Below are 16,816 nucleotides of genomic sequence, written 5' to 3' on the forward strand. Positions count from 1 at the left end.
CTGGGAAGAGAGGCAGGAAGGGAAATTGGAAGAGGCTGTGCTCAGAGAGTTCCCAGAAAAGGGAAGGGAGCACAAGACATCTGAGAGAAGGATTAGAGAGAGAAATGAGGAGAGTGAAGAAGAGAGCAAGGAGAGGTTGGGAGAGAAGAATTAGAAAAGAGGAAGAAGGAAGAGGTACTAAGAGAAGGAAGATTAAAGTGAAGGCTCATTTTCAGTGAACACCAAGGTTTCTGGGGTAGATAGCAGGAGGACCATGTATAGAGAACCAGGCAGCACTAAGCCAGGAACCGCTGGAGAAGGGAAGTATAAAGAAAAGGGGTGAGCAGCAGTTGACTGACACATATGCAGAGACCCACAGCTGGACATTAGACTAAGCTCAGGAAGTCTTGTGGAGAAGTTGGGGGAAGGATTAGGGGGCTAGGGGGTGGAGATGGGGAGGGAAATAGGGAGCCCCAATTCTGTTGACTGCTTATGGATCCTATTTCCCTAGCTGGGCTGCCTTGTCTGGCTTCAGTGGAAGAGGATGTACCTAGTCCTTCAGTGACTTGATGTGCTGGGGTGATACCCCAGGGGAACCTCCCCCTTCTCAGAGACAAAGGGGAGGGGGAGATGAGGGGAGGGACAATGTGAAAGGGGACTGGAAGGAGGGGGATGTGCTTGGGATGTAAAGTAAATAAATTATTTTAATGGAAAAATACAAATAATTTTAATTCAAAAAGAAAAAGAAAAAGAAAGGAGCGTAAGGACAAGAGATCCTGTTGGCTGACACAGAGGTGGGGTTAGGATGCAGTCAAGGAAGGGGATGGGTTGATACATCTCTGCTGTTCTTCCTTTACCATCTTCCCTGAATCCAGCTACGATGATGATGACCTCCTGGCTCTTCCTTGATCTGAGCAGGCAGCCTCCTCCTGGCTTTGAGAACTTTTCTTTCCCTCTAGACATGTAGATCACTCATTCCTTCACACCCTTTAGGTTGTTGAAATGATTCCCTCTTGGAGAGGTCTATGTTGATCGCATGATTGTGACTCATAGCCCCTCCACTCACTCCCCCAATACTGTCCCCAGGCTCCTTAGTGTGCCTTGTATAGCTTGGAATGTACTATAACACAAATTACTCTAATGTGCATATTGTCCTTGTCACTACCTCTAGAATGCAAGTGCTGTGCAGGTACATATTTTGTAAGGTTTTGTTAGTTCTTGAATCCCTAGGACCTAAGACAAATGTTTGTTGAGTGAGTGAATTATGTTGACTATGAACAATCTGTGAAAATTGAAAGGCTAAATGGAGCAAATCTCTGATGTAACTGTACTTTACTATGACATCTTTGGAACACAGAGAACAGAAGACAAGTCTGGTCACTGTAGGGTTCTGTTCAGTTGAAATTGGCTGAATGATGATTTTAGCTAATAGGTTAACACAACAGGCTCACCAGACAAAGCTATTTTTCTTGATCTCCCTTTTTCTATCAAAGATGAAATGGCTATGTGATGATTGTCAGTAGCAAGAACTAGACTTTGGCTCATGAAGGGGTTAGTAAGCCACGGTGGGGATTAATAGGAAAGGACAAGGATAGAAATGTGTGGTTCTTGATGGAGGCTTGTCTTTGTTCATTCGTTTGTGGCCAGAGTACAAAGGGTACTGCACCTAATTTGGTGGGAGCTTTCTACACCTTACATAGATGTATTGGGATGAACTTGGAAGCAGAGCAGAGTACTTCTGAAAGGCTCCTAAAGAAAGTGTGTGCTTCCCCTGGAGAGCTTAAATTGACCATGTAACTCAGATCCTTCCCTCCCCATACATTAGAGAGCAGGAGCAGAAGAAGACCCCTAGTTGTCTCTCACTTCACTTGTTGCTTAGGTATGGACGCAGCACTCTAACTGGATGTGCTTAGGCTAAATGTATGTAGAAAATACACTGTCCCTTAACTGTATGCAGCAGATTCAACTTCCTCAAACATTCAAGCATATGTGTCTCTGGTGATTGACAGTGTCCTCATCTCCATCCTGAGTGTGGGTTCCTAGAAAGCTGCTGTGAACTTTGCCTTATTTGGACCTTCATTTCCCATAGCAGGCTGGCTTGTGAGAGTGATCACTTTAGCACTTTGAGGCCACGATTGCCTTCATTTAAATGTTTCCGTGTAAAAGATGGTTAAGGCAGCTATACTTGTTCTCAGCTTTAACTTTTTGGTATTCTTTTCCCCCAGGGGGAGTGGCCACAGCAGATCCTATCTGGTGGTGAGTGGCTGTCATGATCTCTACAGCACCGCTCTACAGCGGCGTGCACAACTGGACCAGTTCTGACCGGATTCGCATGTGTGGCATCAACGAGGAGAGGTAAGGTTGCCAACGTGGCATCCTTAGATAAGTTGTACCTAGTCCCAGGTAGGGGTTGGACCTGGGGACAAGAATCTGGTTTGTTTCTGATTTTCCTAAAACATGGGGGTCACCTGCTCTACCACACTGTCCCTGTTGCACTGAAGATGAAGAAACTATCAGATGACATTTGCCACCTAGTATTATCTGTCTAGTGATAAAGAACCCTAACATTGTGGAGTAAAGAAAAGCTCGGATGCCCGTAGTTTCTGATTCTTAGGTCAAAGTTTGGTGTTCAAAAGTTCATGTAAGATGTTTTCAGTTCTTGTCCAGGGCTTAGAAGAAAGTTGGTCTCATCATGCAGCTTTATGGTGGGGGGCAGGTCATCAGAATTCTGGGGGCCAGTTCTTCCTACCTCAAGAAGCTACTAAAATATGTCAGGAAGACCTTATGACATATTAAAGGAAGATGAGGTTGCTGGCCATAACTTTAATGTAAAGTTCAGTTAGTGATGCCTGTCTGGTCTGTGTGTCCATGTTTCAGTTTCTGATATTTGATTGTTTAAGAGAGGCCCTTTTAAAATTATGCATCATACCAAGGCTATCCAATTGCCTTTCGGAGTTGATATTTTCCTTTTATCCTCCTTGGCCACGATGCTCTGTATGGTGGTTATAAGGCCTCTTCAAACTTCAAGAGATTGTTCTGCCATGCCTGTTGGTGTTTTAATCCATTGGCTATTTCAATTTAAACATGCCAGAGGAATTCTGATAGGATTCTCCCCTCCAATTTAAGATTGGCAGTCTTTAAAAAGAAAAAAAAAATAGACCCTGGTTTAGGTCTGTTAAGATGGTTTACTGGGTAAAAATGCTTGCCTCCAAGCCTGACAACCCGAGTTAGGTCCCCAGAACCCACTAAGTGTAAGAGGAGAAGGAAGTCCCACAAGCTGTCCTCTGATGTCCACAATCACACATAACTGTGCCACCTTACACCCAAAATAAACAAAGAGGGAAGTAAAAAAATAGATCCAGAGTTTCTCAAGTAATTCTAAAAAGTATTTGTATGTCGGGAAAGTAATGCTGATAGTTTTGAAGGGAAAAAGAGACTATCTTTGTTTTTATATTCTCTCTCTCTCTCTCTCTCTCTCTCTCTCTCTCTCTCTCTCTCTCTGTGTGTGTGTGTGTGTGTGTGTGTGTGTGTCTACGGATGGGATACTGGGAATCCTGAGTGCTGAGTATGTTCTAAACCTCTGAGCTACACCTTCAGCTTCATGTTTTTATAGCAGTCATTTTTTTTTCTTTTCCTAAATAGAGAAGTGTATACTTGTCTGAGGTTAAGGTTAGAATAGACTTTTTTATTTTCTTAATCCATTCGCACCTGATAGCTTAATGGTCCCTGTTCTGAGGAATGTGTTAGAGATGGACTTAAAAAAGGAACTTAATTTTAGAATACAAAAATCAAGACTAAGGAAAATAAGGCGAAATTCTTCTGAGAGACAGCAGAAAAGAAGTATCTCCCTTTGTGCGTGAGGTATGTTCTTAGAATATTCTAAGAGATGCTCTTGGCAAGGCAGGATGGTGGGTGGTTTGTGAGCTCGCACAGACAGGCTGCATTACAGTTACAAGTAGTTGGAGCTGATATTGAGCTGTGCGCCTGAGCCTTCATGAAGGTAGTGCACAAGCAAGGTGTGCTTACTCACATCTATAATCCTAGGACCCGGGAGGTAATGGCAGGAGGACCTGGGGTTTGAGACCAGCCTGGGCTGCCTATTAAGTTTTAGGCTAGCCTTGTCTACCAAAGTGAGACCCTGTCTCTGTAAAACAAGGCCAACCTGGGAAATTAAAAAGCACTGGATAAATTACCTTGTTCCCTCTCTGTCTCTGTTGTATTCCTTGCAAGAAGGGAGTCAGAGGTAGATGCGAAATCTGATTTTCTCTTTTTACAGACCTTTCTTGGGATGCTAAATTACCCAATATGCCCAGTGGTTAAGATGATTTTTTTTTAAGCATTGTCATTTCTGATCCCATCTACCCTTTGTCACCTTCTTACTACCGTCTAGGCTGTGTTACAGCTGATTTCCAAATGTAATCTCATCCTATATACTTTTTGTTCTTTTTTGAGACAGGGTCTCTTTCTGTGTGTTCCCCAGGCTGGCCTGGAGCTTACATCAGAGCTTAGGGAGACCTCAGCCTTGTAGCGGCCTTCCTGCTTCAGACTGCATGCTAAATGTCATGTGTGAGCTACCGTGCATATCATAACATATATAGTACACATCACACACACACAATATATTTCTCTGTGTGCATGCTTCACCTCCATGTATGTCTCTACACCATGTGCACGCCTTGGGCCCATAGAGATCAAAAAGAGGGCATCAGATCCCCCAGAACAGGACTTGCAGATGGTTGTGAGGATCTGGGTGGGTGTTGGGAATTAAAACCAGGTCCTTTTGAAGAGTAGGAAGTGCTCATAACTGCCGAACATCTCTCCATCCCCCAGTCCCACCCCCATTTTAAAGACAAGGCCTTGCTATGTAGCACAGGAAGAAAATCTTCCTGCCTTAGCCTCTCAAGTACTATGATTACATGCATATACCACCAAGCCCAGCTTTACCCTATGTAAAAACCATCTTCCTCCATCCTTTCCAACTTGTAGACCTTACAAATTTGAGGTATAAAGCTGTTTTTAGGGATAAACTTAAAATTACATCGTAGCAGTCCACCAGGTTTATCAAATATGGTTGGGGCATATAGAACAGAAGTCATAAATCAGCCTTTTTGACTACTCTAGGTGATCTGTCAGCTTTAGTCAAACCTCCAGCTAAATCGTCTTGCTTGCCTCTAGCATTAGTTCATTCCTTCATTCAATACACATGTATGTAATACAAGAGCAAACTGGTAGTACGCCTTCATACATTGCTCTTGAAGTCTATGGACTGGTGTGAGCAGGTCCTATGGAGACTAGCCGGAAGAATGATGTATTCCTTGGGAATATCAGAGGACAGTGTCACCTGAGGCCAGGCTAGAGATGTGATTAGGAGTTCGAGGTGAGGGCCAGTATCCGTGCACCCTTGATTGTTAGGGGAAGGCCTTGGCTGGAGAGAAGGGGGTTCTGGTGAAGTCTCAGGGGTTGGTAGGTAGGTAAGGTGTGCCTCATGCATTCTGGGTTGGATATTTCTCTTAGATATTGTCCCAGGCCCAACAGGAACTGGAAACCGTTCCAATGTGGCAGGTCCTGGTGTTAATCTTTAATAATTAGGAAAATGGCCCTGAGAGATGGCGGCTGGTTTGGGTTAAGTTCAATAAAGCCTTGAGCACGCCAGCTGTCTTCTGGTGAGAAGAAACAGTGGAGCCTCTTTGGGTCTGTTTCCCCCCTCACCTGTATCCCCATAACCTGGCTCAGTTAACCCAGCTCCCTCCCCTGCCTTCCTGATCCCAGGCTCCTCTCTCAGTGGAGCATGGGTTGATTTATTTATTTATTTATTTTTTAAATATTTGCTCAGCTTTGCATCCCCCTCAGAGGATTTGAAACACCATCGCACACATTTTCCTCCCCGAGCTTGGGGGGTGGGGCTGGTGCTGCAGCTTAGGCATGGCTGGAGTGGCCAGAAGTGCTGCCTCTGCTGCCACCACCAGCCTCTCTGCCTGGCTCTAGGCTTCGCTGCTAACTGCTGGCTTGCGAGAACATAGCTTCTGCTTTCTTCTTCGGAGCAGAATTTCTGCCCTAGGAGGAGCCCACCAAGCCGGAGGGAGTGGAGGGGTCAGGAGGAGAAAGAATGTAAACAAATAGTGCCTTCCCATGTGGAGTTGTGGGGGGGAGAGACTGCTGCTCCCGCCGCTACCAAAGCCCTCCCCCTAAACCATCCCCGGAGAGTCTAGTTGGAACATGCTTCTTCAGCCCAAGGCTGGCTACATATAGGTCCTGCTTTTCTGGTCTCTCAGGAGTTGATGTGAGAAGTGTGTTTTCCCTTTCTCTGGGGCCCTCCGTCTCTCCTCTTCTTCAAGACCCCTAACTGCGGTCCAAAGCCCTTGCCTCACAGTCCTGTGTGTTACCAGCAGTCATTTCCAGTGGTGGAACCCTCCCATTTCTGCCATCCTAGCTGTTTGTTAAAGGGGACAAGCCTTTCCCTCTTGATTAGCCCCTTCTGGAGCCGGCTCTGATCCTCATTGCCATTCTTGCTTCTCTTGCCCCAGGTACAGTTTAAGAGTCTGTGTTTCAGTCAGAGGGAGGGAGTTATTTGCAGGGGTGCTCCTCCTTGCTGGAGTTGACTGCAGGCACCCCCAAATACCCTTTAGAGTAGAGTGTGGTCGCTAAGGCAGACACTGACTTTTCTCCATGGGCTGTATTGGATTTCTGGCAGGGCTCCAAAGATGGCAGGCAAACCCAAACAAAGAGCAGGCAGAGCAGCCCTGTGCTTTGCCCACCCAGAAAACTTGCTGCAGCTTTGTTCTTTGACCCCCCTACCTCCTCTGCAGCCACTCCCACCCAGGCGGCTGCCCTATTGATAGGGCTCCTGAGCACAGGGGCCAGGTTCCTGCTGCACTTAAAGCGGCCAGCAGCCACTTGTCCTTCCGACTTTACTTGAGTGGTGTGATCCTTTTATTTGTTCGTTTTGTCAAATGGAATATGTTTTAGGATTCTTACATGAAGTTTAGAGAATTTTTCTTGAGCAGTTTTGGGGGAGGGGGTTAAGGTTGAATTTTTCTCCTTTGAGATCCAGCTTTCTGGCCTTTAGCCTTTACTTATGGCACATACCAATAGAAATATAGAGTCTGTGGCTTTGAGGGGCTCCCTTTGGGAGGAGAGAGGATGTGGTGATGCAGAGAGGCCAAAAGGAAGGTGTGCCCCGTGTACTATGAGAAGAGAACTTGCTGCCTGGAGTCAGGTTGACTTCTAGAAATGCTCCTTTGGAGAAAAAAAAGAAGTGTTTGCTTTGCTTTGCTGGGTTTTAAAGTAAGACAGGATCTTACTGTATAGGCTTGCTGAGCCTAAGCTGGCCTTGACCTCAAAGAGATCCACCTGCTTCTGCCTCCTGGGTGCCAGGATTTAAAAAGCCACGTATCACCAGTCCACTGCATTTTCCCTGTTGTTTGAGACAGGATCTTCTGTGGCCCAACTGACTGAATTCCTTACCTTCCTGTCTCTACTTCCTAAATACTCAGATTACAGACGGGACACATGCTCAGCTAAATATCGTAGTTTTAAAGAGCCTCTTGGTGTCAGTGACCAGATGGCCTCAAATCAGCGCTGTAAATGAGAGTGTGGATGGGCTTCAGGCCCGCCCTGCCCAATGGGGGAGCGAAGGATTCAGTTTTTGACTAGATTGGAAAGCACAGTGGGAGTGGAGAGTCGCTTAAGAAGAGGTTTACCCTGAATGCCACTTCCCATATAGACTTGAAACAAGATTGGATCTAAAATAAAACTAATTTGTGTGCCCTTGAGGCTTCTGGGTTACATCTCTCTCCTTTTGGGCAATGCCTTAGATATCCTGGATTGAATGGTCAACTTGATGGTTAAGCTCCAGGGGAAAGGAGAAGGTGCTAAGGTGGGGCTCATCTGCACGTTTGGTGAGAACACTAGGAAGCAGGATGAGTAACCCCCAAATTCTGGTCAGACAAGGCTCCTCCTCTTCAGCAACTTGCAAAGCTGCGTGTGATGGCTCCGCTTTGCCTTGTTCAGCTCCTCGTCCTCTGCCATCCCCCGAGGTCACCATGGAAGTGAGACAGGAGGGTTTGGAAAGCTAGGCAGGCAAGACCTAGAAGTGTCAGTGCTCTAAGTCCGGGCCTTATCTGCCTTTTCTGCTGTGTCTTCCCTGCCAGAAGAGCACCTCTTTCTGATGAGGAGTCCACGACAGGTGGCTGCCAGCACTTTGGATCTCAGGAGTTTTGTGTCAGCAGCAGTTTTTCCAAGGTAAGGAGCTATATGCTGTCACACGCTACCCATCAAAGGGTGAGCTTCTTGGACCATGTGCCTAGTTTGGCCTTCCTGAGAATGGGAGCAAGAAGATACAAGTTGCTGTAGGTGAGACAGAAACGGCTCTGCGCATGCCCTGTACTTTGCAGTTGGTTGAGTTGTCGAGAGGACCAGCAGGTACTTTCCAGGGGCCTCAGGGTACCTGCATCAGTTCCCGGGACTTTGCTAAGATGGCCATGCTATTCTTTCGTCGCAGGTGGAGCTCACGGCAGTTGGAAGTGGCAGCAATGCCCGGGGGACAAACCCAGATGGCAGTACCACAGAAAAACTTGGGCACAGGTCAGAAGATCAGTCTGATGACCCTCAGCCAAAAATGGACTATGTTGGGAATCCAGCAGAGGCTGAGGGCCTCTTGGTGCCGCTGAGCAGCCCAGGAGACGGGCTCAAGCTGCCCACTCCTGACAGCACTGAGGCCAGCCACAGCAGGGCCAACTGCTCCTGGACTCCCCTAAGCACCCAAATGAGCAAACAGATTGACTGCTCGCCAGCCGGGGTAAAGGCTTTGGACTCTCGGCACAGTGTTGGGGAGAAGAACACTTTTATTTTGGCAACTCTGGGAACTGGAGTCCCTGTGGAGGGTACCCTGCCTCTAGTTACCACTAACTTCAGTCAGCTGCCGGCACCTATCTGCCCTCCTGCCCCCGGATCGGCCTCTGGGACCCCCTCGGTTCCCGATTCATTCCAAGTTCCCCTTTCTGTCCCAGCTCCAGTGCCCCACTCAGGACTAGTTCCAGTCCAAGTTGCCACATCAGCTTCAGCTCCTTCCCCTCCCCTAGCCCCAGCAGCACCCTCGGTGCCTACTCTCATCTCTGATTCAAACCCTCTCTCCGTGTCAGCCTCTGTTTTGGTGCCAGTGCCAGTGTCTGCTCCCCACTCGGTCCCTGTGCCCTTGTCAGCTCCTGCTCCGACCCCTCTCACAGTCTCTGTGTCCGCACCTCCCTTGGCTCTGATCCAGGCTCCCGTGCCTCCTTCGGCTCCCACCTTGGTCCTTGCTTCTGTCCCAACTCCAGTTCTAGCTCCCATGCCAGCATCCACACCTCCAGCAGCTCCTGCCCCTCCATCTGTACCAATGCCCACTCCGACCCCTTCCTCTGGCCCGCCCTCTACCCCTAACCTTATTCCTGCCTTTGCTCCTACACCGGTGCCTGCGCCCACCCCAGCCCCAATCTTTACTCCAGCCCCCACGCCCATGCCGGCTGCCACACCAGCTGCTATCCCCACCTCGGCGCCCATTCCAGCCTCCTTCAGTTTGAGTCGAGTGTGTTTTCCTGCAGCTCAGGCACCAGCTATGCAAAAAGTCCCCCTCTCTTTTCAACCAGGGACAGTGCTGACCCCTAACCAGCCACTGGTATACATCCCACCTCCGAGTTGTGGCCAGCCCCTCAGTGTGGCTACACTGCCAACCACTCTGGGTGTGTCTTCCACACTCACACTCCCGGTCCTGCCATCTTACCTGCAGGACAGGTGTCTCCCAGGTGTGTTGGCCTCTCCAGAGCTCCGCTCTTACCCATGTGCATTCTCTGTGGCCCGACCTTTGGCTTCAGATTCAAAGTTGGTCTCTTTAGAGGTGAACAGGCTCTCCTGTACTTCCCCATCCAGCAGCACTAACAGCCAGCCTGCTCCCGATGGGGTCCCTGGACCTTTGGCAGATACCTCCCTCACCACTGCTTCTGCCAAGGTGCTTCCAACTTCACAGCTTTTGCTGCCAGCCCCCAGTGGGAGCTCAGTCCCACCACACCCTTCCAAGATGCCAGGTGGCACCGATCAACAAACAGAAGGGACTTCTGTTACCTTTTCTCCTCTCAAGTCACCTCCACAGCTGGAGAGAGAGATGGCCTCTCCACCAGAGTGCAGTGAGATGCCTCTTGACCTCTCTGCCAAGTCCAACCGCCAGAAGCTTCCATTGCCGAACCAGCGTAAAACACCTCCCATGCCTGTGTTGACCCCTGTGCACACCAGCAGCAAGGCCCTCCTTTCCACTGTCCTGTCTAGGTCTCAACGCACAACCCAGGCTGCCGGCAGCAACGTTACTTCCTGCCTAGGCTCCACCTCTTCACCTTTTGTTATCTTTCCTGAGATGGTGAGGAATGGAGACCCAAGCACTTGGGTAAAAAACTCAACAGCTCTGATCAGCACCATTCCTGGCACATATGTGGGAGTGGCCAACCCAGTGCCTGCATCCCTGCTGCTGAACAAGGACCCTAACCTGGGCCTCAACCGAGATCCTCGTCATCTCCCCAAGCAGGAGCCCATCTCCATCATTGATCAAGGAGAGCCTAAGAGCACTGGTGCCACTTGTGGCAAGAAAGGCAGCCAGGCTGGTGCTGAAGGACAGCCGAGCACAGTGAAATCCCGTTATACTCCAGCCCGCATCGCCCCTGGGCTGCCAGGGTGCCAAACTAAGGAACTGTCTTTATGGAAGCCTACAGGGCTGACAAATGTGTACCCACGGTGTTCCATCAATGGGAAGCCCACTAGCACCCAGGTTCTGCCTGTTGGCTGGTCACCATACCACCAAGCATCTCTGCTTTCTATTGGCATTTCTAGTGCCGGGCAACTCACCCCCAGTCAGGGGGTGCCTATCAGGCCCACCAGCATTGTTTCTGAGTTTTCTGCTGTGTCACCTCTTGGTTCCAGTGAAACTGTTCATGGACTTCCTGAGGGGCAGCCACGGCCTGGGGGCCCCTTTGCTCCAGAGCAGGATTCTGTCACAAAGAACAAAACTTGCCGAATTGCAGCCAAGCCTTATGAAGAACAAGTAAATCCTGTCCTCTTGACTCTCAGCCCTCAGTCAGGGACCCTGGCACTGTCTGTTCAGCCTAGTGGTGGGGACATGGGAGTAAATCAGGGATCCGAGGAATCTGAGAGCCACCTCTGTTCTGACAGTACTCCTAAGATGGAAGGCCCCCAGGCAGCCTGTGGCCTGAAGCTGGCCGGAGACACAAAGCCTAAAAACCAAGTGCTGGCTACCTATATGTCCCACGAGCTGGTCCTGGCCAACCCCCAGAACTTGTGCAAGATGCCTGAGCTGCCTTTGCTACCTCATGACAGCCACTCTAAGGAACTCATTTTAGACGTGGTCCCCAGCAGCGAGAGGGGCCCCAGCACAGACCTTTCTCAGCTTGGAAGTCAGGTGGATCTGGGGCGGGTGAAAATGGAGAAAGCGGATGGCGATGTCGTCTTCAATTTAGCCAACTGCTTTCGAGCTGATGGTCTCCCAGCAGTTCCTCAGAGAGGCCAGGTTGAAGCTCGGGCTAACGCTGGGCAAGCTCGAGTGAAACGGGAAAGCATTGGGGTCTTTACTTGCAAGAACAGTTGGCAGCCAGATGAAGAGACAGAATCTCTGCCACCCAAGAAGGTCAAGTGTAACAAAGAAAAGGAAATTGAGGAAGAAGTGCAGCAGCAGCCGCTACCACAGCCACACGATAAGCCCATGGTCCGGAGTTCCTTTGGGTCCAAGGTGAGTGCCAGTGTATGGCCGAGAATTCCTGATGGTCAGCTTCACTTAGGGGTCTCTGCTGCATCCGAGCCCACCCCCTCCCATACAGTGCTCTTGAGCAGCTCAGCTGTGTGAAGGGAGCTCATGAATGGGAGGCTTCCCCTTTTTAACTCCTGCTCTCTCTATGTGATATTTTCACCTGGAAAGGGCCTAGCTCATTCCATAGGATATAGGAAATGATTTCATCTTTGGGGCCAGAGAAGCCATTGTCCTAGATAAAGTTAGAAAGCCTGAGAAGGTATTGGTGAAGGAAATCACTTAATCACAGGCTCTTCCCCAAGAAACAATTCTTCCTGGTTCTTTAAAGATGACGGACCACTGGCCTTGGCAGTTTGGGGCCCAGGGAGGAAAGGAAACTTTGATAGGGTCATTTTGGCCCAACTTCTTCATAGTTCTGTGACATTGATTAATTTCTCTTATCCTTCAGTTCCTTCATCTCTGCAATGAGACAAATAACACTTATTTAGAGGGTTGCTGGAAAGATTAAATGAGTTGTTGATATGAAATATCCAGAACAGGCAAATTGATGGGGATAAGAAATAGCCTTATAGTTGCCTAGGGATGGGGAGGGTAATGAAAAGTTTCTGTACCAGGCAAATGGTGATAGTTACACAATTCTGTGTTTGTACGGAAACAATTGCATTGTACATGTACGTTAGTGAATTGTTACAGCAGAGCTCAGTAAAGCTATTCCAATTAATGAGATGGCATATAAGTGCTTAAAATAGCACTGGGCATGTAATTAAGTGCTCGGTTGGTATTAGTGGCTGCTTTTGTTTTTAGTATCACAAACAGAACGGCCCTGCCCTCATGCAGCTTAGGTCTTGCCGTGTTGACTTAGTATGCAATGGATAGTTCAGTAGGCCGATTGAAAGATGTGGGGGGACCAAGAATAAAGTTCCAGGAGAAGGTACCCAGCTCTTCCAGGTTTGTCCCTTGGAAACCAGATAATCTAAGTGGTTCCTCAGGTCCCATTCTCTTGAGGAACATGTGACTGATAACCAAGCTAAGATGAGGAGTTAATTCCAAACAGTCCATTGCTGGGAATGGCCAAGAGGCAGAACAAGCTCCGGCTGCTTGCTTGAATTATTTTTCTTTCAAATATTTTTAAAATACGTTTGTATTGCTTGTCTGTGCTCATGTGTATGTGTGTGGTACATGCATGATGCCACACCTGTGTGCAGATCATGGGACAGTTTTCAGCCGCTCTCTCTCTACCTCAGCAAGCACCTTTACCTGCTAATCCATCTTGCCTGTCAAAGAACGAGGTTTCATTTGATGCTGCCTGTACTGTATTCTTGGCCCTTGAAACATATTTCAAACATCTCTTAACCTGAGCACTGCTCTTGCGTTCCCCATCCTCCCAACTCCGCATGTAGTTGGAGTGTGTCATAGTTTTACTTTCACAGCTGCCCTGGCAGGAGATACAAACAGAAATCTCTTCTAGATGTTCTGTTTTATTCATTCATTCATTCATTCATTCATTCATTCATTTATTTATTTTGGTCTACCTTAGGAAGTAAAAATTAATGGTCTATACTTGAAAGAGGCAGCTAAAAGCATATTTAGAAATGTCAGAGATGTTCAAATTGATGTGCATTTAGCTTTATTTCCCCTGCCTTAAAAATAGTTTTTCTTCAGCTATACCTGAAGTTCAGATTTAAACAGTCATCTCCATCTTCCTCTTTTCTCCCTAGTTCTTTGTTTTCTAACACCTTGGTTCATAGAAACTGGCAGTAACGTGCTTTTCATTGTGCTTAGTTCTCTGCTAAGTGAACAGAGGGTGGGAAGCTGGTGGGGTAATGGGTGCTCCCTGTGCCTGGAGAACTGAGGCTTCTTTCCCCTCAAATATCCCATCAGTAAGATGACTGCCATCCTGCTTCACTGGAACTAGAGATTGATAACCCTACTGGAAGGTGATATGGATGTGATTATGGGGTGGGGGGCATGTGCCAGTCTTTCATATCAGTGACTTAAGTGAGAGAAAAAAGAGAGGAAAGGGTTGTTTTGGCTTATGGATTCAAAGATGTCAGTCCCTCATAGTGGGAAGACTGTAGTGGAGCAGAACAGCAGCTCATGGCAACCAAAAGGGAGGGAGGGAAGGAGAGAGGGAGAGAGGGAGAGAGGGGGAGGGGGAGGGAGGGGAGAGAGAGAGAGAGAGAGAGAGAGAGAGAGAGAGAGAGAGAGAGAGAGAGAGAGAATGAATATGAATGACACATGTCGCATGTCTGCAGTACTGGGCTCTCCTTTTTCTATTTTGTGTTTGGGTGTGCTCATGTGCGTGGGTGTTTGTGTATACTGGTACCTGTGCAGACCAGAGGTCATTATTAGCTGTTCATTTTGTGTTGTGACACAGAGTCTTTCTCTGGAACCAGGAGCTCCTTAGTTATACTAGAGGGATCCATATAGCTCTGCCTCCCTAGTGCTGATATCAAGAGCATGCACCGCCACACTTGACTGTTTTTCTGGTGATGACTCTCAGATCTTCATGTCTTGTAGCAAGTATTTGACCTACTCAACTACCTTCCCCGCCCATCAATTTTCTGATTTCCATCTGGGCCCTCAGCCTACTGTAGGATGTTCCATACATAGCTTTAGGACAGGTCTTCTTCCATCCTTAGTTAATTCTTTCTAGAACACAAAACAAAACACAGATACACCCAGAGGTGTGCTATACTAGGAGTTTGTCAATTCAGCCAAATTAATAAATTAAGATAAACTTTAAGTAGGTTGTTGTTGTTGTTGTTGTTGTTGTTTTGAGATAGGTTCCTCTGGCTGTTCTGGAACTTGCTCTGTAGACCAGGCTGGCCTTGAACTCACAGAGATCTTCCTGCCTCTGCCTCCTGAGTGTTAGGATTCAAGGCATGAACCACTATGCCTAGCTGACTGCAAATATGTTTAACTCTTTCTGTCTTCTTCAAACCTAACTTCACGTGCCCCAGATCCACAGTACTAGAAACACCTACCTTACCATTTCTTGTTTAGTGGCATGGAGAAACCTCACAACTTGTGAAAATCTGTGGCTTTGAGGCAGAGTTCCTACGATGTGTACGTAAACTGATAATCCAGTAGTAGGTGGGAAGGGGACTGGACAGAAACAGAGGAGAGAGACAACAGAAGGAGGGAAGGAGATCACTGAAAGCTGATGAGAAGAGGCCCAGATATGGGGACCAGGAGCACCAGGGCTTAGTTCCAGCTCTATCTATCTTACTGCAGATGTAAGTGAGCTACCTTGCAGGGTGACCTGGTCAGTGACATCCCTTCAGTTAGTGTGTATGCTAGCCTGTGTGTGGCCCAGGAAAAGTCAGTTGACCTCTTCTCTGAGTCTCTGGCTCTTCATCTGTTCTGTGAGGTGGTTCTTAGGATAAAGCAAATGATAGAGTTGAAAGTGATACAGAGAGTAAAGCATCCTTTAAATATACCCAACTTTGCTGTGAATGCTGTACCAGACCTGTCCCTGTTCACTGTGTTCATAGGGAGGTAGGAATCGTACCTCCTATGTAACGGTTTGAGTCCATTTCTTGGTATTAACTGACACATGAGAAAAGCTTTTCTTGACTTGCCTGTTCTCAGAATTATTATCAATTGATAGCAATGCCATCCACAAGGAGGATGTTTGAGCCATGTAGTTACCTAACTTACAGAAAAGGCATTTTTGTTTAATGCCTATTTCTACTTGTGTTTGGGTGTGCAGAGTGTGGATCCCAAGTTTGGATCTTTTAAGAAAAAAAACTTTGGATGAGTTTTCATTTCTGTAGACCTCTGATACAAATCACTCAAGGAACTAGCAAGGACACTTGACTAAGTCCAACAGAACCTTTATAACCCAGTGTGTCCTCTAATACTGTGACATACACACTCCCAGTCCTAACTCCAGCATATGACGTGATCCTTCCTAAGACTGGAGAACATTCTTAAGAAGCAAAACTGACCTCAGACCTGACTTGTCCTACCTTAACACAGTGCCGGAAGCTGCCTGGAGACCCCCAGGAACCCACCAAGAAAAGCCCCAGAGGGGCTTTAGATTCAGGAAAAGAGCACAATGGAGTCAGGGGAAAGCACAAGCACCGGAAGCCGACAAAGCCTGAGTCCCAGCCTCCAGGAAAACGAACAGACAGTCATGAGGAAGGTAGGTCCCAAAGGCCATGATGACCTTCCAGCCTGAACTCCAGAGGGACCCAGTGGAATTTTGATGGGGAGACAGTAGCTGAGAGATTGAGTGGAAAATGGATCCTTCTCTGCTGTGGAAAAGAAAGGAGAATTGGAACTCGGAAGTTAACAGCCAGGGAGTGTTCTGGTCATGAGTTTGAGTACCACCCCTTCTATAGTCTTAACATTGAATAAGGTGATTTGCAAATGGACACAGAAGAGTCACCAACCCGTTTCCCTGATGTGGGATCTAGGCTCAAAGAAGAAGCAGCTATAAGAATATTTATTCAAAAACAGCAGATTTGGGATTCGTTACACTGTTTTTTCTACCTTTTGGTATGCTGGAAAACTCCCATTCTAAGACCTGAAACAAATAGCTGACTGACTAGCTAGCCAGCTAGAAAGGTTAAATGATGTCTCAAACTTTTTTTTTTATCAGCTAAGAATACCCAGAATGTTTGGGTTGGTTATAGGGTATACTTGATCTGTATACTCTACTGTAGATGGCCCCTCCGTGCCTTCATTGAAAATAATCCAGGCATTCCTGGCTATAGTAGTCCATGTTCATGATCTTGCTCATTGGACATGACATACCACTTCTATTTTACTCTTATATACCTGTTTATATGTGTCCACCACTCCCAGCCTTACCTTGTTTTCTTTCTTTGTTTAAAGATTTATTTATTCCATGTATGTGAGTACACTTTTGCTTTCTTTCAGACACACCAGAGAGGGCATCAGATCTCATTACAGATGGTTGTGAGCCACCATGTGATTGCTGGGTATTGAACTCAGAACCTTTGGAAGACTAGTCAGTGCTCCTAACCACTGAGCCATCTCTCCAGCCCTTGTTTTTTTTTTTTTTTTTTTTTTTTTTTTTTTTTT

General features: G+C 47.4%; 1 protein-coding gene across 1 annotated transcript in view; it reads left to right on the forward strand.

Moving 5' to 3' along the window:
* The window catches only part of Bcorl1 (BCL6 corepressor like 1), a 63,484-nt gene that overhangs the window by 16,840 nt on the left and 29,828 nt on the right, over positions 1-16,816 (forward strand). The window contains exons 3-6 of the mRNA XM_029534223.1: positions 2,205-2,334; positions 8,130-8,220; positions 8,480-11,743; positions 15,746-15,925. Of these exons, the coding sequence (XP_029390083.1) occupies positions 2,249-2,334; positions 8,130-8,220; positions 8,480-11,743; positions 15,746-15,925 (3,621 nt within the window). The 5' untranslated portion in view covers positions 2,205-2,248. The remainder of the gene's footprint in view (positions 1-2,204; positions 2,335-8,129; positions 8,221-8,479; positions 11,744-15,745; positions 15,926-16,816) is intronic.

The sequence above is a fragment of the Mus pahari genome, chromosome X, assembly GCF_900095145.1.
Source record: "Mus pahari chromosome X, PAHARI_EIJ_v1.1, whole genome shotgun sequence".
Classification (NCBI taxonomy): Eukaryota; Metazoa; Chordata; class Mammalia; order Rodentia; family Muridae; genus Mus; species Mus pahari.